The 25,425-nt window shown below is 40.9% G+C and overlaps 1 protein-coding gene across 1 annotated transcript in view; it reads left to right on the top strand.

Moving 5' to 3' along the window:
• Positions 1-25,425, top strand: part of TDRD9 (tudor domain containing 9) — a 143,838-nt gene that overhangs the window by 54,733 nt on the left and 63,680 nt on the right. The window contains exons 8-12 of the mRNA XM_032771627.2: positions 14,662-14,765; positions 16,557-16,615; positions 22,215-22,269; positions 22,465-22,549; positions 23,958-24,015. Of these exons, the coding sequence (XP_032627518.2) occupies positions 14,662-14,765; positions 16,557-16,615; positions 22,215-22,269; positions 22,465-22,549; positions 23,958-24,015 (361 nt within the window). The remainder of the gene's footprint in view (positions 1-14,661; positions 14,766-16,556; positions 16,616-22,214; positions 22,270-22,464; positions 22,550-23,957; positions 24,016-25,425) is intronic.

Raw genomic sequence — 25,425 nt, forward strand, 5'->3', positions numbered from 1 at the left:
TCATGGCCACGCTTCACTCGCTGGGCTTGCATACCCCTGCGACCCAGCGCGGGCAGTTTAGGCCGCAGCCGGCCCCATGCCCCTACCAGCCTCAGACTCGCCAGGAGCTGGGGCGCAGGCAGGGCAGAAATGGCAGGAGGCATCACCAATGCCACCCCTCCGGCCAGGCGTCCGGTCAATCGAGACCACCATCGGGGCCTAGACCCCCTATTTGATGGTACGGTCGAGGGCGACCTACCTATCAAGATTCTGGATCCTTCTACCCCTACCTTTTGGGTCATGTCTGTCCCCCTTCTACCGTGCCTGGTCCTGAATCACGTTGGACAGCTGGGTGCTCCGCATGGTAGAGAGGGGATATTCTATCCAGTTCTCCCTCCCTCCCTCCCGAAACCACACTTCCAATGAGGAGCAGAGGTTACATTCCCTGGATGTCCGCAGGGCCTTGGCTTTTTACATCGAGCGTACCAAGCTGTTCAGACGCTCAACTCAGCTCTTCATCGCAGTGGTGGATAGGATGAAGGGGCTCCAGGTCTCCTCTCAGCGAATCTCTTCATGGATTGCGACCTGCATCTGGGAATGCTACCGCATAGCTAAGACACCTGTCCCTCGGTCACGGCCCACTCCACTAGGGCGTAGGCCTTCTCTGCGGCGTTCCTGGCTCAGATCCCAACTCAGGAGATTTGTAGAGCTGCCACGTGGTCCTCCATCTGCACATTCTCGTCACACTACGCCATCACGCACCAGGCTAGGGATGATGCAGCCTTTGGCCGTGCAGTACTGCAGTCAGCAGTGATCTCCGACCCCGCCACCTAAGGTTGGGCTTGTGAGTCATCTACTTTGAATGGACATGAGCAACCACTCGAAGGAGAAAAAATGATTACTCACTGTTTGGTAACTGTTGTTCTTCGAGATGTGTTGTTCATGTCCATTCCAATACCCACCCACCCTCTGTCGGAGTGCTGGCAAGAAGAAACTGAGGGGGTGGAGGGTCGGCGGGCCCCTTTATAGGTCACCGTAGCGGCGCCACTCCAGGGGGCACCAGGGATGACCCTACAGATGCTGCTAGGGGAAAATCTTCCTGCTGGCGTGCACGCAGCACGCACACACCTACTTTGAATGGACATGAACAACACATCTCAAGAACAACAGTTACGAAAAGGTGGGTAACCGTTTTTCTGCTGGCGTCCCGTAGTGTCCCGTACTTCTTCCCGTAGTGTGCTGGGTTCCTGCCCCTTCTCCGTCTCTCTGTCCCTCCCTTCCTGCCTCCCTTCCTGCCATCTGATCAACTGATGGCCCTTGTGAGGGAGAGGGGTTGGGAAGTACCAGAATCAGCATGCTGACTGCCCGGCGGAGGCAGAGGAGAAGCGGGGGCAGGGCCTTGGGGAAGGCTGTGGTGGAAGAGGGGCATATCCCCTGCAGCCCCCTGCCCTGACCCCCCTCACACACACCCAGCCCTGAGCCCTGTACCCCCCTCATATGCACACAGCCCTCTGCCTGACTCCTTCACGCCCCCCCATGACCCCAACCCTGACTCTGGTACACCCACACATACCCAGCCCCCCCGAACTCTGACTCTTGCCCCCCCCCTTATACACATCCCCTGAGCCCCGAACAGGAGCTCCTGCACACCTCACACCAAATAGGAGCTGCCCAGGTAAGTGCCTCACACCCAAATCTCCTGCCCCAACCCTGAACCCCCTCCCTCCTTCTGGCTCCTGGTCAGACCCTTCACCCCCAGCCCTGTGCTCAGTGCACAGTAGGCTGAGCTGCCGGTCTGGGGTCCCAGCCATCAGCCCCACACAGCCCGCTGTGGGTCTGGGGTTCTGGCTGCTGGACCCTTGCCAGCTGGGGTCCCGGCCGCAGGCCCCACTCAGCCCACTGCTAGCATAGGTGAACAGAACCCCAGACCAGCAGTGGGCTGAGCAGGTCGGCAGCGTAAGATGAACATTTTAATTTAATTTTAAATGAAGCTTCTTAAACATTTTGAAAACCTTGTTTATTTTACAATACAACAATAGTTTAGTTGTATAATATGTAGATCTATAGAGAGAGACCTTCTAAAACACATTAAAATGTATTACCAGCACGAGAAACTTTAAAGTGAGTAAATGGAGACTTGGCACACCACTTCTGAAAGGTTGCCGACCTCTGCTTTATGGTCTTGCACAGAACCCATCATATAACCGGGAAAATGACAGGTTACTTACTCATACAGATCTTATCCAAGCAGATCCGTGGTATTTTGTTTTTGTTTTTTAGAAGGGATTGTCGTGCAAGAGAAAAAATCTGAATAGAAGTTACTGAACTTTTTGCCTCCTGATTATTTAAAGGGGTTTCAGTAGTGCTCAAATGATGCACATTGGGTTGTGTCAAGCAAAGGGTGAGGGCTTTATGATGTTGTTGTGATATCAGAGTTTAAGGCCAGAAGGGGACCACCAATACCAGCCAGCACTCACATGCTAAACCAAAAACTGAAATTAGACCAAAGCATTACAACCCTCAGGAGATTAAAGTATAATGTGCTACATGCAGAGAAATTGATTGAGATGTACCCAGATGAGCTTAGCAAGTGACTATGCCCCATGCAGCAGAAGATGGAGAACCCCCCAAGGTCATTGCTAATCTGACCTGGGGGAAAAATGCCTTTCTGACTCCACCATGGTGATCAGACCCTGAGCATCTGAGCAAGAAGCAGCCAGACAAACTCCAAGAGAGAGAATGCTCGGTACCGTCTCACAACTCTGTCTCACCACATCCAGTGTCCCCCTTATAGCTGTGTCCATCTCTGGTGCTTCAGAGGAAGGAGATGAAGAAACCCCTACCCAGAATGCATTGGGGAAGGAGGGAATTCCTTTCCTGACCCCTGCAGGTAACTTGCTTGAACTCTGAAGCATGAGGTTTTAGGAACATAAGACATGAACTGGAAGAGATGCCCGGAGCTGCTGAGCCCTGCCCCTACTACCAGAAGCAATCTTATTATACAATACTGCTCATTGTCAATCTCTGTTAAAAATGGATTAAGTTGTTTGTCCCCACAATGCCTGTTGGGAGTCTTTCAGAACTACTCTGATGGTTAGAAACCTTGTTCTAATTTCTAGCCTAAACTTACTCATGACCAGTTTATACCCATTTGTTCATGTGCCAACATTGTCCTGGAGCTTAAATAACTCTTCACGCCTGCCTCCCCGGTATTTATCCCTGATGTATTTAGAGAGAGCAGTCCTATTGCTTCTTAGCCTTCATTTTGCTAGGCTAAACAAGCCAAGATTTTAGTCTCTTCTCATCAGATAGACTCTCTATTCCTCTGGTCATCCTAACAGATCTTCTATGCTTCTGTTCTAGTTTGAATTCATCTTTCTTGAACATGGGTGACCACAATTGTACACAGTATTCTGGATGAGGTCTAATTAGTGCCTGGTTCCAGGGAATTAATACTCCTCTATCTCTACTGGAAATGCCTGGTTTAATATATCTAGAATTGCATTAGCCTTTTTTGCAGCCACCTCACATTGGTGGCTCATAGTCATCTTGTGATTAACCAACACATCAGGTCTCTTTCTTCCTCTGTCAGTTTAAACTGATGAACCCTCCAGCTTATAGCAGAAAGTGTGTTGATATATGGGAGAAGGATAATTAACCATAAAAAGTTATTAAACATTTCTGATAAGCAGAATCACCAAGTGCCACACATCTCAATAGCAGCTCAGTGTGAATTTTTCTAATTTGTTGCATCATTCATAATTAAGTTTCTAAAGGGCATGGTACATCTCATTTGCTTTGTAATGGTGTTAGCACACATCATCGTTATCATTGCAAATCTCAAAGGGATGTAGTCTCCTTGCAGATCAAGTGCCAGCCAGATCAGTCTGTAGCAAGGTCCTTAAGGTGGTCTGACTGGTTATTCAGTTTATGTCCATCTTTGGCAATCTTATTATGCCACTGAAGTTTTTGGTGGCAACATGATCACCAGCCATTTAGTGGCATTCCTTGGTAAACACTTTTATAAAGTATTGACCTTCCTAATGTCCATTCCCAGAAAGCCTATGAAACTGAACCAGTGCTGATGGATGCAGTTGTTGGGTTCAGCTATGAACACTCTCCATTACTGATCTTGTCCTGGGACTTAATATAGAGAAAGAGAAACTGAGTCGAAAACATCCACTTGCTGTTCTTCTGCTTACCCTGTTTCACTGGTGTACCAGAGTTGGTATAATTCATAGCAAGCTAGATGTCACTACATCTCCTTGGAGGCCACTGAAGGGCCTGAAACATTGCAGTATCCACTGTTGTACAAATGTCCACACCTTTTGAGCATCCTTAAGCCTGGTCTATGCCACCTAAAAGGTATTTGGCAGTTGCCGCTTGGTCAGTCTCCTGTTCAGAGAAGTTAATACCAAGCTGATTACAATCTGAAGTTGAAGGTTGCTTGCTGGTAATGGCTAGGGACTTAGTTTTATTTTGATTACTAAAAAGACCATTGCACTGTTCTTCTTGCCTGACCAGATCAGCCATCAGTATCCATGATTCACCAAACCAAGCCAACAAGACAATGTTATTGGCATATGCAAGATATCAAAGCAGAATGGTGGTCAGCTCAGCGCCATCAACAACTGCATCCTCAAACTTACCCATCAGCTACAGTGTTGATACTGAACAACGATGGTGATAGAACACAGCCTTCTTGAACTCATATGGAAATAGGAAACCATGTTGTGGATCAGCTATTGAATTGAACACAGCTGTGTTCCACTATAGACTTCTTCTGTCAATGATACTATCTTTTCTCAGGTACACTGCGTTGCCTCATCAGACCCTGAAGCTTGTTCAGTGCACTGAATCAAAGACCTGATGGAAGTCTATAAAGTGCTTTGCAAGGTTTATTTAAATAATCCATCTTCTCAAAAAGCTACCTTAAGGTAAAGATCTGTGAAGTGAGATCTAAAGCTGCTCTGAATATCCCAGCCTTTGCCATGAAGTGCATCCTTGATTCGAGACATTAACACAAAAGCCAAGAGCTTCTCTGGGACTGACAACTGCATAATTCCTCTATAGTTGCTACATTTGGGTTTATCGTCCTTTTTAAACAGAAGCAGAATAACAATTTCCTTCCAGTCACTGGGGATTATATTTGTGGCCCAGATGGCCTGGAAGAACCTCGCAGCAATGATACGACAGTATTCTCACCTGTGTTCATCAGCTAAGGGATAAAATTACAAATCCCTGTTACTTTCCCAGACTTCAGTTTATGGAGTGCGATCCACTTGGTTGAAGGAAAGTGTCCTCTGGAACTTCCTGCCCCATTTAAAATGGAAGAGGGACTGCAGGTGACAGACAATTGAGGAGAGTTTTTTGAAATGATCTTCCCATCTGGGCAACTGATCTTGTGGACTCTGGCTGCTGCTGCCATCCCAATTCTTTACTGGACAAGCTGGTGCTGTCTCCGCTAGCAAACATCTCAACATTGAATAAGGGCTGCAGAGATTGTGCCTGGTGGCAGCATGTTCTAAACTGGCTTCATGAGTCGACCCCAAGGTTTCCATATCTTTTCTTACATAATGCCTTGATGACATTCCAAAGTCGAATCCATTTGGCCTTTGCTTTTTGTCCTTAACAAACGTGTCTTTAAAGACTTGAATTGTAGCCTCGCTATTTTTCTTACACCCAACTGCAGTGAGTGTCTCCGTCCTCCCTGATCCATAGATATTTGAAGGTCTGAGGCCCCGACACTGAGCTGGCAACAGTCAGCACTGATGACTTGAATTACAGTAATGCTGTTCCTCATCAGATGACAGAGGAAGTGAGGCTCAAGTCTCTAATGCTTCGGCAGCCTTAAGCCGTTCAGAATGGAAAGCTGTCTGAGAGCTCAGCTCTGATAAAAGCTTTTGATTGGATTGGACTAATTAGCTGGCTGTCATTGAAGTGGAAAGCGCACTTTTGTCAGCAGAAGCCCATGGTTGGTGTCAAGTTCAGCACCTCTGCAAACTCAGACATCCATGACTGTTGACTGCCAGTGATTGTTAAAAGGACATGATCAATAACAGTCCTAGTGAAACCCTCTGGGCTGTACCAGGTCTGCCTGTGAATCTTTGAGCGTCACAAAACGATGATATTGGACACAAATTGGGATTATTCTATGTGCTGCATTGTGATACAAGGCTTTGTTGAAACATTTGTAAGGAAACTTGCACTTGAGTGTCCTGTTTAATCCTATTGCATTAATTTATAGTGGCATGGTGTGAGATGAGATTAGAAAACATTATAGTTTAACAAGCTATTGGGGATAAAATAGAAAGCCTGTTTCTGGACCTCAGTACAGTGATAGCCTAGACCAGAGGTGGCCAAACTTACTGACCCTCCGAGCCACACATGGCAATCTACAGAAATTCGAGAGTTAGGGCGGACCTGCTGGGGTTCGGGGCTTCTTCCCTGGGAGAGGCACCTGCCACGGCTCGGGGGGTGAAGCCCCACGCCTGCTGAAGCCCCGAGCCCCGGCAGGTGTGTCCTCCGGGGCTGACGCCTTCAGACCCCCACTGGGCAGAAGCGCCTACCTCCCACCCTGCTGAAAGGCAGACTTCCCAAGCCTCTCTCAAAGCCTGGTAGGTGGAGAATGTAGGGGGCATGTGGGGGGCTCTGCAAGCCACACTTTAAGTGTAAAAGAGCCACATGCAGCTCGTGAGCCACAGTTTGGCCACCCCTGGACTGGACCTTACTGCAGGGATAACGATTCTAAAAATAACTATGAGATGGAAACAATCCATCAACCAAACTTGATTAATTGAAGCTATTCACATAATGCCCATTGAGTGACACGTAATGCAGAAAACTGATGAATTAATAAAACTATATTATATCTGATTCCATTAAAGTTTCTACCATATCAAAGAATAAAACCTATAGAAAAAGGAAGGGACCAGACAATTTGTAAGAGGGTTAAAAGAAAGAGATTTAATTGACTAAATTAGTCAAATGTTTTTCTCTTGAACACGACTACCAAAGAAACTAATAGATTCCTGCAGCCATCAAAGTTCTGATGCATCAGAAAAAGCCTGCAAGAAATGTATTATAACAATATCCTGTCAGCATTCATATATTTCGCAGTGACATGTTGGCTCAAATGGACAGCATGGAAGAGATTATGTAATCTCTGATGTCTTTGAAAGATTCTTGATGATAGGTGGCAACAACAAGATAACTGGGAACTTCGCAGAGAAGTCTAACAAGTTGCATTTATTAAAATGGTGGCAACTTGTAAGTCAGTTCCCACACCTTTCAGTCCAAAGATTGTGAACGGGATTGCGGGGGAGCTACTTAAGATTGGTCATTTTTTTTTTAAAGCATTTTGATTACTCCCCCTATCACACATGGCCTTTCAGCTTTAATTCTCCTGACTTTGTTTATTTCTTACTATTCTGCTCTGTTTTCCTCTTGGCTACAGCTATTCTTTGCTTAGTAGGGAGGAACAAACATGATGGTACAGGCAGTTGTATTTGAACCTTAGGGCTACTCAAAAGCACACACAAAAGCTCCTTATTTTTATATGACCAGGAGAAAAATTGGAAAGGAACTGTGAAGTTGTAGTTAACTGACTTCATTGCACAGCTTTGTGAAAAATACAGACTTGGAAATTATCTTCAGGTTATAGATGGCAATGTTTATTAAGAGGGTGGGCAAAGGAAAGGCTTATGAGGAGAAGGGAACTGGAAGTTTTGATAGCCAAAGAAAAATGGAAGAGTATGTTTTGAGACATCAACATGATGTACGGTAACACTATTGCCATACCACAACAGAAGTCCATCTATTACATTATCGTACTTCTGACAGTGACAAATACCAGATACTAAAGAGAAGTTGCCAGTGACAAATACCAGCTACTAAAGGGAAGTTGCCAGTAGATTTTGAAAATTTGGATTAGGAGCCTAAGGCTCCTATTTTTTTCAAATTTGGTCTGAGAATATAAAATGTGCAGTAATTTTCTTAATGGATTGAAAGCCTCAATAACATTAAAGCAATTATATTTTGAAGTGACACAATTTGATTTTAATAAATACAACTTTAGCTCCTGATGCTGCACTTCTTCACATTAGTTCCATGAGTAACTTCATTTATCAGCACAGCACTTATTATTTAATTCATTAGACGTTTTAATCTAAAATTTGCAGTAGCATAAATCTTCAAATTAATTTTACAAAGCCTTAACCTGATTTAAAATCAATAATTTAAAAAAATAAGATGACTTAAATCTCGTCTTACATCACCTTGATTTAAATCAGTCCACATTGGTTGCTTAAAACCCATCTGTTACTTGTTTGCGTATGCCCTGAATATGAGGCTTTATATTCCTTCATTTAAAAAAAAAAAAAAAAAACCCTCTAATGTAACTGGCTGTTCTTATTATCTGGATAAATGTCTAATCCTTTTCTGAATTTGACAATGAGTTCCACAGGGGGGGTGGGTGTGTGTGTGTGTGTGTTTTTAAATTATATATACATATACCTATTTCTTTCAATCAAATTCAATGTAAACATCTTTTCAAATTCATTAAATGTTCCCTTGTTCTTGTATCATGGGAAGGTAAATAGCGGGCCCAGCTGACCATCTTTATATTCAGTATTTTGTGTACCTCTATCCTGTCCCTGCTTATAATACCTCTTATGCTTTGAATAGGCGTATACTCTTGGGATCTGATGTATACATCGTCCTCTTCTTCACTTTTCTTCCAGAAGAGGGAGGAAAAGTGTTAGGTGAGGGAAAGGGAAGTCACTTCATAATATGTGCTTGTGCTTCCCAGGTGTGAGAGGTTATACAGAGATGATGCTAGTCATTCATGACTGTAAGAAGGCATAAGGCACAATTTAGTGTAATTTCCTGAGGGCAGTATTTTTCCATTCTGTTGGCATGTTCTTCAAGTATTTTATAAATTTGTTAGATGTTTACTTACTATTTTTAACTGGACCATTATTTTATTGATCATATGTGCTTGCATATCAGCGTCAGGAGATTGATAAACTGCAGGGTGTGATGGGGATAGAGAAGAAAGGAATCAGCATAAACACAAACTTTAGAAGGTTGCTTACAGTGCTCTTGGAACATTTGGAATATTAATATATTCAAGACGCTGAATACAGTTCCATTCTTATGTACAGTAATAGTCTCTCCGAAGGTTGACTCTGCCAGGTCTTTTGCTCCTGGGTGTCAGGTCGTTGATACTAGGCCACTGGAACACCGCCTTCTCGCAAAGATATTTTTACCTTAGATGGCAGTGGGCAATAAATAAGCCAGTGCCCATGCAGAGCATAAACACCACCCTCTAAATGTTCCAGGCAGTTCCTTTTTAAATGTGGCAAGTGAAGGTGCTGCCTGTCAGTTCACTTCTGTGTTTCTCAGACTCCTCATGATCTAAGGCTACATCTACATTTGGAACTAGGGGTGTGATTCCTGGCTCGTGTAGAGATGCTCACACTAGCTCTCATTGAACTAGGGTAGCCATGGTAACACGGGCAGTGGTAAGTGATGGCATGGGATAGCTGGCCTGAATACAAAGTCACCTAGACCCCCATGGATACATACTTGATAAACTAGCCCGTGCTGAAGCTCGTTGCTCCCTGTGCCGCTCCAGCTTTACTACCACCATTAGCACGCTAACTCAACGAGAGAGAGCCTGAGTATGTCCATAAGAGCTGAGAATCGCACCCCTAACTTGAAGTGTAGGCATGTTGTCTTCATGTCACATCAGTGGCACATAGTGGCTTCTTTCAGTCTTATACTGTTATATCTTGAGATGTTAGTTGGAGTGTTGCAGTGCATTTTGTAAGCAGCTGGACACCAGAAAGCCTGCACTGCCACCTGCCTTTGTTCTTCCCTGTTTCTAATGAATAACTTTTAAGAATGTTTCCTTTGAAAAAAAGTTGTATACGTTATTTGCAGCGAAACCTTTGTCATTTGAAGTTTTGTGAGAGAAATTTGTATTTGGCAAAAGATCGATAATGAAGTCCCTCCTTATTTCTTTTTATGGGGGTGACTCTTGTGTGTGTGTTTGGGTTGAATGTCTAGAATCCAGATGTCAGACAGTGAAGTGTATATATCAAAATCAGTTCTATTTTTTGATGGGTTATTTCACTCATCTATGTTAGTACTGATGGATTTTATTCATTGTCATATTGTTACCTTTTTATGGGCTGTGTGGCTGTCTTGTCATGTTGAGGAATAGCAAAGGGAGCTGCAGTAGCTCTAACAAAGCGAAAAGACACATTTGAAAGCTGTTCAAGTAGAGAGAGTTCAAAAAGCAACATTTTAAACTCAAGCAGCCAGGGGAGAACAAGTCCTCATTGAACATGAAGTCCACAAAGAAAGGTACAACTTCATACCAAAGCCATTGAAATTAAGTTGATTTTTAAAAAAAAATCATTATACCCTTATATTTCAAGAAGCTAAATAAACCTCAGTGGAAAAGTTAAATTCTTCAAGTCCTAGTTACAGCATTCACAAAGTTCATACAGCATGTGCTTGTGTCCTGATGTGACTGTTCAATCTGAATTTCTTTTAATAATCCTAGTTTTATACCGGTAGAAGTGAAGTAGAATGTGAACAAGTGATAAATATGTCCTTACTCTGTTCTCTACACTCAGACTATCTGAGTTTTGTTTATATTCTCACCAAATATTCCTCTGTCTCTCAGCTTCCACTGCCAGCTTCTTAACTGTCTAGCACTGCCTTGTTACTGTATTTTGGCTTCATTTAACATTCGCTTTTTCCCTAACTTATTCCACCATTGCTATAATTGCTCTTTCTCTCCCAGTGGCAGCCACAGTGGGTGTGTTTCCATGATGGACGCTGCTTTTTAATCAGTGTCACGTAATCCAGGTTTAGAGGATGCAATGCTTAGAATGCCAGTTCCTTGACTTCTCTAGCATTCCCACTGATACTACCTCTGGAATAATTGGACTGATGGTAACAACAAGCAGAGAAGTCCAAGCATAGATGAGGCTGTAATTCAGGATATGTGTAGTTCACAATCAGGAGATGCAATTGCAGCTCCTGTAGGGATTCTTGACCTAGATTTCATCTGGCTAGATCACCGCTAACTTGAGTGACAATAGCAGTTATCTGTGGCAGCAGGGACAGAAGCGCATGAACCAGCCTCCTGAATATAACCCTACTCAGGACCCTGGATATATACTTGAGCGGCTAGCTGCTGCCATGGCTACACTACTATTATTTGAGTTAGTTGTGATCTAGCTGATCAGTGGTTCTCAAACTTCATTGCACCGTAACCCCCTTCTGACAACAAAAAATACTATACAACTGAAGGGTTAAAATCCATGCGCATTTTATATAACAACTGGGTATATAGATTGTGCCAGCTCTTTTTCAGACCCAAAGTCCAGAGTATGGTCAAGAGACCAGAGGCCTAGCAAACAGTAATCAGCTAAGAGAAAGCTGGGGTAAACAGATAATCTTGTTTTGCTAAAATAAGACAAGTCAGCAAATTGCCAGATGTTGGAGCTAAGAACTAAATAATTGTGTCTTATTCAAAGTTGCAAATTTAAACAAAGAATCCCTGTTCCTATTGTTAGTTTTTTCTGTAGGGAGACATTCTTCCCACAGATCGAGCCTTGAGTTTATGAAAAGTTGGCACGTCAGTATAAGATATGGCAACCTCCCCTTCCAAGGGACCAATGCCTGCCTTTAGACACACAGAAAACAATCTTTATTGCCATATACTTTCCTGTTTCTTTTGCTTTAACTCCTAGAAATGTACCTGTTGGACAATCAAAGGAGTTACTCCATTCCTATAGACCCCAAATCAGAATGCAACATATATATTTTATACTAATAACATTTTATCAAAGTATTAATTAAATGTTAGCTTGCAAACTTAAGACCATGGGCGGAGACATTATGTAACCTGTTAACCATTAGCCACTGTGCTATCTTGTCTTGCTAGAGAACCTATCAGGTTTTACACCTATTAGGTGTAAAATTGCCTACCCCATCACTTTTCCCTGCCCATGAAAAATCTATATATTCTATTGTAATCAATTGAGTAACAGTGTCTCTGAGCCTAATAAGCAAGGTAACAGTCCGCCAGGGCTCTTTGTAATAGACTCCTGTGCTTGACCCCTATACAGTGTGGATTTATGTCCTTCAACAACCCCAGCATTGGGGTCTGAAACCTGAGCCCTGTCTTCAGCACAATGTGAGGGGACTGAAGCCTAAGCCCCAGCCTCAGCCCTGGGCGGATGAGGCAGGGCTTGGGCTTTGACTTAAGCCCTGGGCCCCCGCAAGTTTACCGCCAGCCTTGACAACCCCATTAAAGTGGGGTCACGACTCATTTTGGGGTCCTGAACCAGAGCTTGAGAAGTGCAAAGCTAGATCAAAACTGGCTTGGGAATGCCTACAAACTCATGTGCCAAGACACACAGTTCTCTCTCTGTCATGACCAGGCCTAGGCAGTTTTGTTTCTGTGCTCAGCAAATATTTCTCTTCACTATTCAACTTCCTTTGACAGCTGCGTACACTCTTAGCAGTGCTTTGTCGCTATGGGTGTGCCTACATGAGCTTCACATACCCATAGTGAGAGAACACTCCTTGAGCGTGTTAAGCAGCTGGTAAAGGAAGTTGAATACTGAAGAGGTATATTTGCTGACCAAATAAACACAACTGGATGGGTCTGGTAATTAGAGAGAGAATATAGTGTGCCTTGGAGCATGAGTTCCAGGGCTCACAAAGTTCATAAGAAGGAAGAGGCTGTGGAAAAGAGGCACTCAAGCCTCCCATTTTTTCAGGGGTGTGTTAAGTGACTTTGACAATGAGAAAATTTGGACAAATGTCTAATGAAGCATTTCAGTCAGAAAAGCCAAGAGTGAGCCAGACGGAGATGGTTGTGGAGGTTGAAGATTGAGTGAACATGCTTTGAAAGCAGAGTCCTGGGTCAAATGCACGACTAGTCTAGGATGTATGATTACAGTACATGTGGCCAGTGAAAAGACTGAGAGTACAAAATTTAGGAGTAGTCTGGGAAAGAGTAGCTTGAAGAAGACCAAAAACCCAGTGGCTGTGATGAGAAGTATGGAATGCCAGAGGCTCTCCCAGAGATTGACTGACTTATTTCACAACACCAAAACATGCTAGCTGCTTAGGACATGTATAAAAGAAACTCACAACTTTGGTGGTCATCATATTCTTTTTTAAGATGTGAAGCATTGGATGGATAATGGACAGAGAGGTAAAGAAGGAAACTGATTATAGTAATAGGATCATATGGAGACTCAGTTCTGGCATATGTATTTTTACGGATGCGCAGTGGAACCTGAGCTTTTTAGTTTCTTTTTAAATTATTCTAGTTCTTGTAGATCAGTGGCTTTCAATCTTTTTTCATTTGCGGACACCAAAAAAATTTCAAATGGAGGTGCAGAGCCCTTTGGATATCTTAGACATAGTCTGAGGACCCTCAGGAGTCTGTGAACCACAGGTTGTAAACCACTATTGTAGATGGTAGTACAGAAGCAAGGTTAAGAGTGGATTTAAATAAGGAGAGGGGGGAGTGTGGCTTGGCATTCAGGTTTTAGAGGCATGCCACATGTAGATGTGTCCATGATGAAATGACAAGGAGTCCAGTGACTTAAACCTTAAAGATTAACAGTTTTATTTGGACTTCAGCTTTCATGGGTAAAAAACCTCACTTCTTCATATTCATGGAGTGAAAATTACAGATGCAAGCATTATATAGTGACACATGAAGAGACTGGAGTTACCTCACAAGGAGAGGACCAGTTTGATCAGGTGGATGCACTCAGTGACTATGGAGGTGGAGCCAACGTAGGCTTGGTTGGAGCTGGTGATCTCTTGAGCAACTAACACAAATCTCAGTCTACTTACCTGCTGATTCTTAATTACCACTTGAACAGGTCTTTCAGAGGACTCTGCAAAGCAAAGTAACGTTTTAACTTGTAAAAAATCAACAGTCTTAAATTGTTTTGAGATAAACTAATTTATAGTCTGACCTTTGCAGCAGACTGCAGCAAAAAAGGGAGAGATAAGAAAAAGTCCTGATCATTAATACTCTTGTAAAAAGAAATATAGCTGTAAGTGCCAGATGGTGCCAGCACAAACATAACACAGTCCTGTTTTGCTCATGTGGAACTGCACTTCCTATGGGAATTCCGAGAGGGATTATTCCTCTCCTAGTATGAGGGTGAATCGATGCATTCTATCATCCTTTTGGATCTTGGAGCCTTATCTGTCATGACCTGCAAACTTTGCTGGAAATTGGGAGTTGATCGTGCATATCCTATGTAGGTAACTGTTACATGGAACATCTTTAGTATTTTTTTTAAAAATAGATGTATCCCAGTAGGTGTTGAACAATGCTGTAATGCCTGCAAAATGTCTGAAGAAATAATGTATTAAATAAGATCAGTTGTGGGGGTCAAAAGTTCATCCCTCTGAGTAGACTAAGTTCCTTGTAAAGTTTCAGGTTGACTTTAGTGTATTCTCTATTGGAATGGTTTTAATACATTCAAGAAAATTTGAAAGAATTCAAGTCAGGTTTATTTTGGACTGAGAGAGTGTTTGGCAATCTACTCACAATGTTTAGGCTTGAAAGTGTTAATGTTACGTGTCAATATGTTAACATCAAGTTTTTTTTTCCCCTCCCTCTAGGTTTCTCCTCAAATCTTTGATCAACCAATGATTGATAAAGAAATGTATGAAGTTGCAGTCTCTCTGATTCAACTGTTTGATGAGCTGGAAATGAAGGAAAGTGGGTAAGATGTACTCCAGGTCTGTTTGTGAAGAACTTGTGACTCTCAGTTGAAATGAAAGTTGAATTAGGGAATATGATTCTTTGCAGTACCTATATTGCAATTCTGACGTGGCTTTAATGTTTTGTACTTCTCCTCCTTTTGTCTTGAATGATGACTTATTGGCGTGATTTCTGTTCACATTAATTGTATTTAGACCCCTTGTAGCTTTTACTGAATTTCTTGAATTTTTTAAAATACACCGCAGGGCACAATGTGTAAGTGACCGTTAAAAGCTATGTCATTTGAAAACTTAATAGACTCTTGCTGCAGGCTGGGATTGAATGTTCTTGATATGAAGCAAAGACGCAGAACTCGGATTTATTAACAAAGGAATGAAGGAAAGTATTATTATATAAGAACCAATGAAGGCTGATGTCTTTTCTTGTTTGTATTTTTCAGACTTTCATGCTTAATGTGCATATTAGGTTAGAGTGTAGAACAGATTAAGGCGATTTCATTTGTCTTGCTCTATAGCATTTTGTAAATTGGTATTCAGTATCTGCAGGAAAGTGGTTAAAAAAAATCTAAAGCTACTAGAACTTTTTCTAGTGTTGATTAGCAACTTAAAGCTACACTTTTCTGTCATTGTGCTGATTTTTTTTTTTACTAATTTATAAATATGTACTGAAGAAATAGCTTTAATTTTTAGACTGAAACCTTTTTTTAATGTTATGTAAGCTTTTGACATTTTAGAAGAATATCATGAAACTTAAACTGTACCAGATTGCACTATAAAACGTAAGTGTTGATGGGGATATTAATGAGATAGGTATGCTGCTCATTTATCACTTTCATTATGAGGATTATTTTGATCTTATTTTTTTCTGAAGAACTGAATACTTCCTATAGTGCTGCTTTGTTGGACTGTTTTAGAAAGACTAGACATCATTTTAGAAGACTAGACATAGCACCATACAAAATGTTCTCATGACCAATATTAGTATATTTATTACTGTAGTTTTTAATTTCAGAAAGGGAACTGCTCATAATAAAGAGACATTACTACCCTCTAGTGAAAATGAACATTTCTGGTATTGCTATAATTAAAATGTCGTCTTATATGTACAGTAAGGGAATAGTGATTTTTATGCTACATTTACAGAATGTTACAACAGTATGAAGTTACTGCTACCAAGTGTAAGATTTTTGTATTACATTAAATTGATTGTAGCCTCTAGTCTCTGTCACACACAGGCTTAAGCAGAGTGATGTCTCTAGCAGTTCATGTCATGGCTTAATTTATCAATGCTTATGAAGTGAAAGGATTCCATTTGTTTGCTATTGTAAAACTGACTCATTCAGTTGTAGCTTTGCAATTTTCCTTACCATTACATGCTGCTTATAATAGGAAAAGTTTTTGTTAGAGCTATCTAACATAGCATTTTTTTAAAGTAAGGATAGAGTTTATAGTTCACAAATTTTTAACTAATTCTCAAGTAATGATATCAGAGAGAGATTTTTATGTAACACAATTTTGATGCAAGGGAAACAGGAGTACTTCTGCATGTGACATAGTTCTAAAGGCCATGGAGCAGGTTTGCTTTCAGTATTTATGTACATGTTTTTTATGAAAAATATAGCTTTAGGTGATGTTTTGTATCATGTCTATTCAGTGAACTTAAATAGCACAGCTGATAGGAAAAGTGCACGTTTGTTAACTCTTACAAGATAAACTGGTTTTTAGGGAACTGAAACATAATAGGTTGAGGTTAGTGAAGTATGAAATTAATATTAAAAATATATTTTAATTAGGGAGAACAAAAATGTGGGCCTTATGTCAGAGCGTGGCAGTGTGTTGGTGTTTCTGCCAGGTGGGTACTGACCTTTTCTTGTTGTGGTTTTGGTGAGGGGGGATGCAGCTTGTTAGCATGTATTGAAATTGCATCTTTTTTCTCTGACATCACACTTCCTCTAATTGATAACATGAACATCAGTACATATATCAGTCTTCAATTTTACCCCAACCCTGTATGAATGTGGTAGCAAATAAAAAGTAACCTTCATTGTAAAATACTCTATTCTAATCTTAGAATTTTTAAATAAAGTTGCAGTATAGCAAAAGATACCAACCCCCCCCTCCCCCCCGGTCACCTCCCCTCCAAATGTTTTTTGTTTCAGCTACTGGGTTAAATAGTGAATCATGTCATACTTGAAATTCTGCATTCAGTTTCTCCTTTCTATATGGTTACACAGCTCCTTCATGTGACTGTATGGTGAGTAGTGCCTCATATCCAGCCTTCATCAGGATCCCTGAAGTTGGAGCTAAGCGTCTTTCTTTTTTTTTTTTTCCTGTATGTTGCTTGGCACATTTTAAGCATTTAATAAATAATGCGTAAGGGACCGCACTGCACTACATGAATGAACCTGAGGGGGGATTCCAAAGAGGATGGAGTTCAGCTGTTCTCAGTGGTGGGAGATGACAGAACAAGAAGCAGTGGTCTCAGGTTGAAGTTGCGGAGGTCTCAGTTGGATATTAGGAAACACTGTTTCATTAGGAGGGTGGTGAAGCTCTGGAATGGATTACTTGAGGAAGTGGTGGAATCTCCATCCTTAAAGGTTTTTGAGGCCCAGTTTGACAAAGCCCTGGCTGGGATGATTTAGTTGGTGTTGGTCCTGCTTTGAGCAGAGGATTGGACTAGATGACCCCCTGATGTCTCTTCCAACGCTAATATTCTGTGATTTACCATTTGTGGGAGATAATGCTGCCTGCTTCTTATTTACAATGTCACCTGAAAGTGAGAACAGGAATTTGCATGGCATGTTGTACCCAGCAGTGCAAGGTATTTACCTGCCAGATATGCTAAACATTTTATGCCCCCTTCATGCTTTGACCACCATTCCAGAAGACCTGCGTCCATGCTGATGGTGGGTTCTGCTCGATAATGATCCAAAGCAGTATGGACTGATGTATTTTCATTTTCATCATTTGAGTCAGATGCCACAACAGAAAGTTGATTTTCCTTCTTGATGGTTTGGGTTCTGGAGTTTCCGCATCAGAGTGTTGCTCTTTTAAGACTTCTGAAAGCATGCTGCACGCATGTCCCTCTAGGGTTACCAGACAGCAAGTGTGAAAAATCAGGATGGGGGTGGGGGGTAATAGGAGACTATGTAAGAAAAAGACCTAAAAATTGGGACTGTCCCTGTAAAATCGGGATGTCTGGTCACCCTATGTCCCTCTCAGATTTTAGAAGGCACTTCAGATTCTTAAACCTTGCATCGAGTGCTGTAGCTACCTTGAGAAATCTCACATTGGTGCCTTCTTTGTGTTTTGTCAAATCTGCAGTGAAAGTGTTCTTAAATCGCACTACATGTGCCGAGTCGTCATCTGAGACTACCATAACATGAAATATGTGGCAGAATGTTTTTAAAACTACAGAGCAGGAACTGTGGTTCTCCAAGGTGTCGTCAGTGTGGGTCCCACAACTTGGCTTGTATCCCCACCTTTTTGGATTTCTCTGTCTATGACTCTGAATTAGTGAGGGATTGGGGAGGGGTGGTTGGGGCGCACAGGGGACATGTGCAGCACAGACATGGCCCACAGGACACTGCGATTCAAAAGATTTCAATCTCTGGATTGTGTAGTAAATGAAGATGCTGTACATAGGACCTCTGACTCATTTGTTGCAGAAGTTAGAAAGTGAATTGTGCATGAACCCAGAGAATGCAGGTAGAGAGAAAGGAGGGTCTTGTAGTTATGGCAGTTGAATGTCACCCTGGATAACTGGATTCTATCTCTGCCCGTGCCACAGAGTTCCTATTATAGTACCCCATTTTATGGGCACCCAACTTGCAGGGTTCACAATTTTCCAGGAAAAACTAGTTTAGGAGAGGATGCTGGTAAATACTGAACTTGTTTTAAACTGGAAAGAATAATTGCATCAGTGTCCAGCAAGTACGGAACAGATATTTTCAAATTTTCGATACATCCATTCAAAACCACGATATAGGCTCAGTGTATTCACTACATGAAAGTTGGTCTTCTGCTACAGAACACTGCATGGCCAAATGCACCTGGACTGATAGTAGGCAACTCTGCATGCTTCTGATTAAGTAATCAATGCTTCAAGCCCACAACTTTGCATTATTGTCATTTTTATGTAATCAGCTGTTCTTCACTTTTGTTTATATAATGTTGAAAACTGAAATATAAGTTAAGTTATGTATTACTTCTTGGAGAAAATACCAAACCAAAAATGTATACAGATAGACTCTAAGGTCAGAAGGGACCGTTATGATCGTCTAGTCTGACCTCCTGCACAATGCAGGCCACACAATCTCACCCATCCACTCCTGTAGCAAACCCTTAGCCTATGTGTGACTTATTGAAGTCCTCAAATCGTGGTCTGAAGATTTCAAGCTGCAGAGAATCCTCCAGCAAGTGACCCATGCCCCATGCTATAGAGGAAGCGAAAAACTCCAGGACCTTGCCAGTCGCCCTGGAGGAAAATTCCTTCCTGACCCCAAGTAGGCATCGTTAAACCCTGAGGCATGTGCAAGACTCACCGGCAGCACCCGAGGAAAGAATTCTCTGTAGTACTACGATTCCCATTCCATCTAACATCCCATTACGAGTCGCTGACAACTTACCTGCTGTTTAATCAAATATCAATTGCACACGAATGAACTGCCAAAAATTAAGGCTATTCTCAATCAATACCAATCCCTCCCTAAAACTTATCAAGCTTAGTCTAAAGGCCAAGATATAGCTTTGCCCCACTACCTCCTTGGAAGGCTTGTTCCAAGAACTTCACTCCTCTAAAGTGTAGAAACCTTTGTCTAATTTCAAGTTTAAACTTCCTAGTGTCCAGTTTAAATCCATTTGTTCTTGTTGTCCAATTGGTACAAAGCTTAAATAATTCCTCTCCCTCCCTAATATTTACCCTTGATATATTTGAAAGAAGCAATCATTCCCCTCAGCCTCTTTCTGGTGGCCTAAACAAGCCAGATTCTTCAGTCTCCTTTCATAAGCAGTTTTCCATTCCTCGGGATACATCCTTAGTAGCCCTTTCTCGTGTACTGTTCCAGTTTGAATTCAATCTCTAAACAGGAGCCAAGAACTGCAACATGGTATTCGCAGATGAGGCCTCACCAGTGCCCTTGTATAATGGTACTAACTTGCCTCTTATCTTGTGTGGAATACTCGCCGGTGCATCTAAAAACTGCCATTTAAGCTTTTTAACAGCCATATCACATTGGCCAGCAATAGTCATCTATGTGATCAACCAATACTGCCGAGTCCCTTCTCCGCTCTGTTACTTCCAACTGATGTGTTCCCAAATTATAACTAAAATTCTTGTTGTTAATCCTATTATGACTTGTAACTTTTCACTCATTATTTCATCCTATTACTTTTTACTTGGTTTAGAAAGGTCATCACAGATCTTCCTGTATGATAATTCGGTTCCTTTTCTGATGTTAGCATTACCTCCAGCTTTGTTCATCTGCAACTTTATTAGCACACTCCCACTTTTTGTGCCTAAGCGTCAGTAAATAAAAAGGTTAAATAAGATTGGTCCCAAACTGTCTGAGGAACTCACTAGTACCTCATTCCAGCCTGAACAGTTCACCTCTTCAAGTAATGACCCGTTGTAAGTCTCCCCTTTAACCAGTTCCTTACCCACCTTCAATTTTCATATTCATCCCATCTTTTCCAATTTAACTAATATTCCCCCGTGTTGGAACGTATCAAAATGCCTTACTGAAAGTCAGGTAAATTAGATCACTGCGTTATCCTTTGTCTAAAAAATCCATTAGCCTTCTCAAGAGGCGATCAGGTTGGTTTGGATGAATATACCGTTTTGTGAAACCATGTTGTATTTTGTCCCAATTACCATTGACCTCAATGTCCTTAACTACTTTCTCCTTCAAATTTTTTTCCAAGACCTTACATACTACAGATGTCAAACTAACAGGCCTATAGTTACTTGGGTCACTTTTTTTCCCTTTCTTAAAAATAAGAACTATATTAGCAATTCTCCAGTTGTACAGTACAACCCGAGTTTACTGATTCATTAAAAATTCTTGCTAATAGGCCTGCAATTTCATGTGCCAGTTCCTTTAATATTCTTGGATGAAGATTATCTGGGCCCCCCGATTTAGTCCCATTAAGCTGTTAGAGTTTGGCTTCTACCTCGGATGTGGTAATATCTACCTCAATATCCCATTTGTCATCCTACCATTATCCCTAAGCTCCTCATTAGCCTCATTAAAGACTGAGGCAAAGTATTTGTTATTCCAGTGTTCAGTATTATAATTACAAATACCCTCTGCAGTTTTACTTTTTATTTGTACAACCCTAAATTAATCTATGAATCTACTGCATTGTGTAACCATAATTTGAATAAGTAATTAAAACTAAGTGTAATGTGGTGTGCATTAATAAAATGGCTTTTAAAATAGAAAATGCCTTAAACTAGAACTAACTAGTTTTTCATGAGGTGATAAAAATCATGATTTTATCTGGTAAAAACCACCTCCGGTAAATGCTATGCCATTCCTGCTGACTTATGATACCTAGGGCTTGATTTGCTGAAGTGCTGAGCAGTTTCAACTGAAGTAAATGGGAGTTGTGCTTGAATATATAAAGTGGTATAAGTGCTAAGAACTTTGAAAAATCAGGGCCTGGGTGTCTCAGTTTGGGCACCCCAAATTAGTGGGCACTTGACAGTTTTGGACTTTCTCTATTCTTTAGTTCCTCATCTGTAAAATGAGGATACCTCCCTAGGTCACAGGGGCTAAGACAATGAATTTATCTCTGTTTGTGAGGCACTCAGTCACTACGGATATGAGGGTCAAAGTAAAGCCCATATGGAAACTAATAATGCAGTATTCAATGTAGGGTTGGATGATGTGGTATGAATAAGGAATGGAGCTGAACATTGAATGGTGAGGATAAAAAGAAATCTTGAATAGCTAGCTATTCAGTGAGCACTGTTTTTCCTATGCCCTATACAAGGTAGAGGTCCTGTGGAAAAATACTATGTGATCATCCAATTAAAGATGGCAATACAACATCTTTAATGGCAACAGTTAATTCTGGCACGTCCTAGATTTTCAGTGATTGACTTTGCAACTTTAATTGACTTTATAGTTTTCTCATGGGGAAAAAATATAACGAATAGTGTCAGGAAACTTTAAATATGGGGTAGAACTGCTTGTTCCACATATAGTAAGTGTAGGTGTGTGTTTGTCATTTTATTTGTAATGTAATTTTATAGTCACTTTTCATTGCATCTTTGCTATTTAACCTCTCTGTTGTAATTGTATATGAAAAGGGATAAAGAAATAGAAACAGAATTAGGAATTAAGCAGAAATGAAGAGAATCCATTTTAGAATAAAATCATTAACTTCTTTGGTTTTGAGTGAGCATCAAAATGTTTAATTTAACTCAGCTGTTTATTCCCCCCTAGGTTTGGCTGAAATGAATTACATGCATGAACTTCTCACAAGCATGATTCACAAAAGGTAAGTTAAAATGAGTAACATGTGGTAAAATATTTTCATATGTACAGTTCTGTTTTAATTTCATTAAATTTCTGTTGAGTATTTTAACATTAATCTTTCAGCTATGTGAGTTGTAGTCCCAAAAGACGTGGGGTAATTACGCCCCTGACTACTGTGAACCACTATGCAGATGTTACAGTGATGCATTTCCTCTAGGTTGCAAGTATATCTGCTCCATTCAAGTGTGACTTTAGAAGAACAGAATAATGTGTTTTTGACTCCAGTTCCTGGTTACAGAAAAGTAAGCAAGTATTGAAACATGGCTTAATTTTTATAAAAGAAGTGGATAGTTTTGGCCATAGCCTCAGCAGCTAATGTTGCCTAAGATCACTGTTGGTGTAATCACTAATAATATTTGAAATAATTGATATGGGAAACTACCAAACACTAATTTAAGCATAAATTCCTTTATTAAATCCAAAGGCCAAATGGTGTTTATATGACTGCCCTAGACGTGCTTATTATTTAGACTTTTTATACAATTTACTACAGCCAAACAGTAACAAAAGCATTTGATCAAGATACTTACAAATGGACTAAACACAGGGGTGCTTAGAACCCTTTTGGTCGGCTCCAACGTGGTCAGGCAGGTATTAGCAATGAACTGCTTTAAGAGTTTACTTTTTCTATTCTTTAACAGACAAGTGATGTCATTCAAACATCAAAAAACAATTTGAGACAGTTCACCCTTATTTCCAGTCTTAATTCAGATACATTTTACAGCCTCTTTTCTTCCTAAGGCCTTTCCTTTCTTATCTTCTCCCCCACTCTTTGTTTGTTAGCAGAACAGTGGGAAGGTTCGGAATTCTTTCTTTTAAGACAATTTTCCTTTGTCTTGTTACTGCAGCTCTTTGTTTTATTAGTTACTTTGGAAACCATAAATCCTTCCCATGCTACAAGTAATACTACTTATTCTCATGGCCTTGTTTTATTTGCTGTTTGGGGCCTCCTTTACAACACACATATATCCTTAAACATAAGCCAACTTTTGATTCTTTAATTTTATTCTTCTTCTGCAACTGTATAAAGGCAATCTAGCTTTGTTCAAGTTAGAAACTGATTGCTTTTCTGGTAGGTCAGAAAAGCCTTCTTCAATTAATGTATAGCTGTGGCTGTTAATACTGGCCACAGCTAAAAAAAAAATGGATAGGGGCTATAATAGACTTGATGAAGTTATAATTAAATTATTGTATATTGCCCCTTTCCTGCAAAGTGAACTGCAGATGTGAATTCCTGCTTCTGGGTGTCAGTTTTCCATGCTGGATCAAGCCATATGTATGTTAGCTTCTTGATTTCTAGAGCTGTTAGATTATTGAATAGTTGCAGTTAAAAACATAAAATATACATGTCCTGTGAAGTTACAACAACTATTTCCAAAACTTTTTTTTACTATAGCACTCTTTGGTTTATTTTTTTTTAAGCACCAGAAAAATAAAATCGAAGTACAGTGACACCTTTTATTGTCTAGACACAATACTGATGAAAATAACTTTGGAAAATAGCACAGAGCACAAAACACAAATATAATATTTCTATTTCATTCACAATTTTTCCTACCCGCCAAGGAAAGTTATATAAGTACATATATTAATATAGATGGGTGAACTTTTCTTTGCATATTTTTTTTTCTCTTTTTGGACTTGAACTAGATTATTCTGTCTACAAATATGGCTGAGAGCTCTGTAACAGTTCCAGATGTAAAATATGGTGAGTATTCTATATTGTAATTAAGAATATGTGTATCCTATATGTACTTCACCTGCATTTCCCTACTTTGGTCCTTCTCATCACCAATTGAAAAAGTCCTTTATCACTGCCTGTACTATATAATAACTTTGACAGTGAGATTTCCACCCCCTTCCACTCCCCCAGCAGCAGGGATTCTCTTACAGACTTTCTTTAAAAGTAACAAGGAAAAGAGAGAAGAAATTAAGATTGACCTACTCTGCCGTATATGAGTTAGGTAGTGATGGCGCTTTTAAAATGTGTCTGACACTTGAAATAGTTTTCCTGCTTGTGGATGTTATTGTGGAAGAGGTAAAAACAATTTGTATGTCTTTAAAGCATAATAACCTAAGTAACTCTGTTAGAGGAATCTTTGTCCTATGTAAAAATGCTTACATGTGGTGGATAGTAACATGAAACATGAACCATTTAAGCTATGTGAAGATGCACCTTTTGATTGAGACTTTCAGGTCAACGCGAACAACTATCAACAAAGAGGACACCCTGTCCCCCATAGATTTGAAATAAGCATATCTCCATATCGCATCTTAGCAGCTCACAGGTATATCTTCACTGTGCTTACGGTCCAACATTTGATTACAACTCCTTACTCTTGGACTTGCAGCCAGCTCAGAGTATCCAGACACATCGTGGTAGTTTTGGTAGCAGCTCTGAGGTCGGAAAGGAAACATATATTTTGATCAGAGTTCGCTCCATAGATAAAGCATAGCAGAATATTTGGAGATTTAACAAAATTTCTGAATTCATACAGACTTGTTTTGAACAAAGATAAAAGCCATCTCCTGGCATCCCAAGCTGTCCTTCATCTGTGGGGGTAAAGATTGACATAGGCTCCCACAAGGTGTTTCTTTGAATAGCTGAAACCAAGGAAAAGTATAATTGAATTAGGTGATGACAGTTGATTATCTGCATAGGTATCCTTCAGTCAGCAAGTGCATCCTACTGTCCTTCCTTCTGTCATCCTACACAGACTGTAAAAGTTACTTGGGAGGTATTTTAGTCCCTTGGTGGATGATTGCGATTGGATAACGAAAGAGAAAAGGGTCAGGGGGCCAGTGGTATTGGGAAAATGTGTGGGAGCTGATTGATGACTAGAGGCTGTGGGGTAGGGAATGGAGAGATGGATGGGATGAGGAGCTGGGAGAGAGAGAACTGAAACTGGCTGGGCAAAGAGAATGGGAACAAGGAGTCAGGGCGGGAAAGTGACTGGGAGTAGTGGAGGAAGACTGAGACTTGGACAGGGAGTTTTGAGGTAGAGACTAGGACTGGCCAGGTAAGAAGCTTGAGGAGTGGAGAGTGGGACTGGGACAAGGAACTAAGAGTGAGGGAAAGGCAAGACTGGGACAAGGATAGGTTTGAGGGGATGGTAAT

The sequence above is a fragment of the Chelonoidis abingdonii genome, chromosome 4, assembly GCF_003597395.2.
Source record: "Chelonoidis abingdonii isolate Lonesome George chromosome 4, CheloAbing_2.0, whole genome shotgun sequence".
In the NCBI taxonomy this organism is placed as follows: Eukaryota; Metazoa; Chordata; order Testudines; family Testudinidae; genus Chelonoidis; species Chelonoidis abingdonii.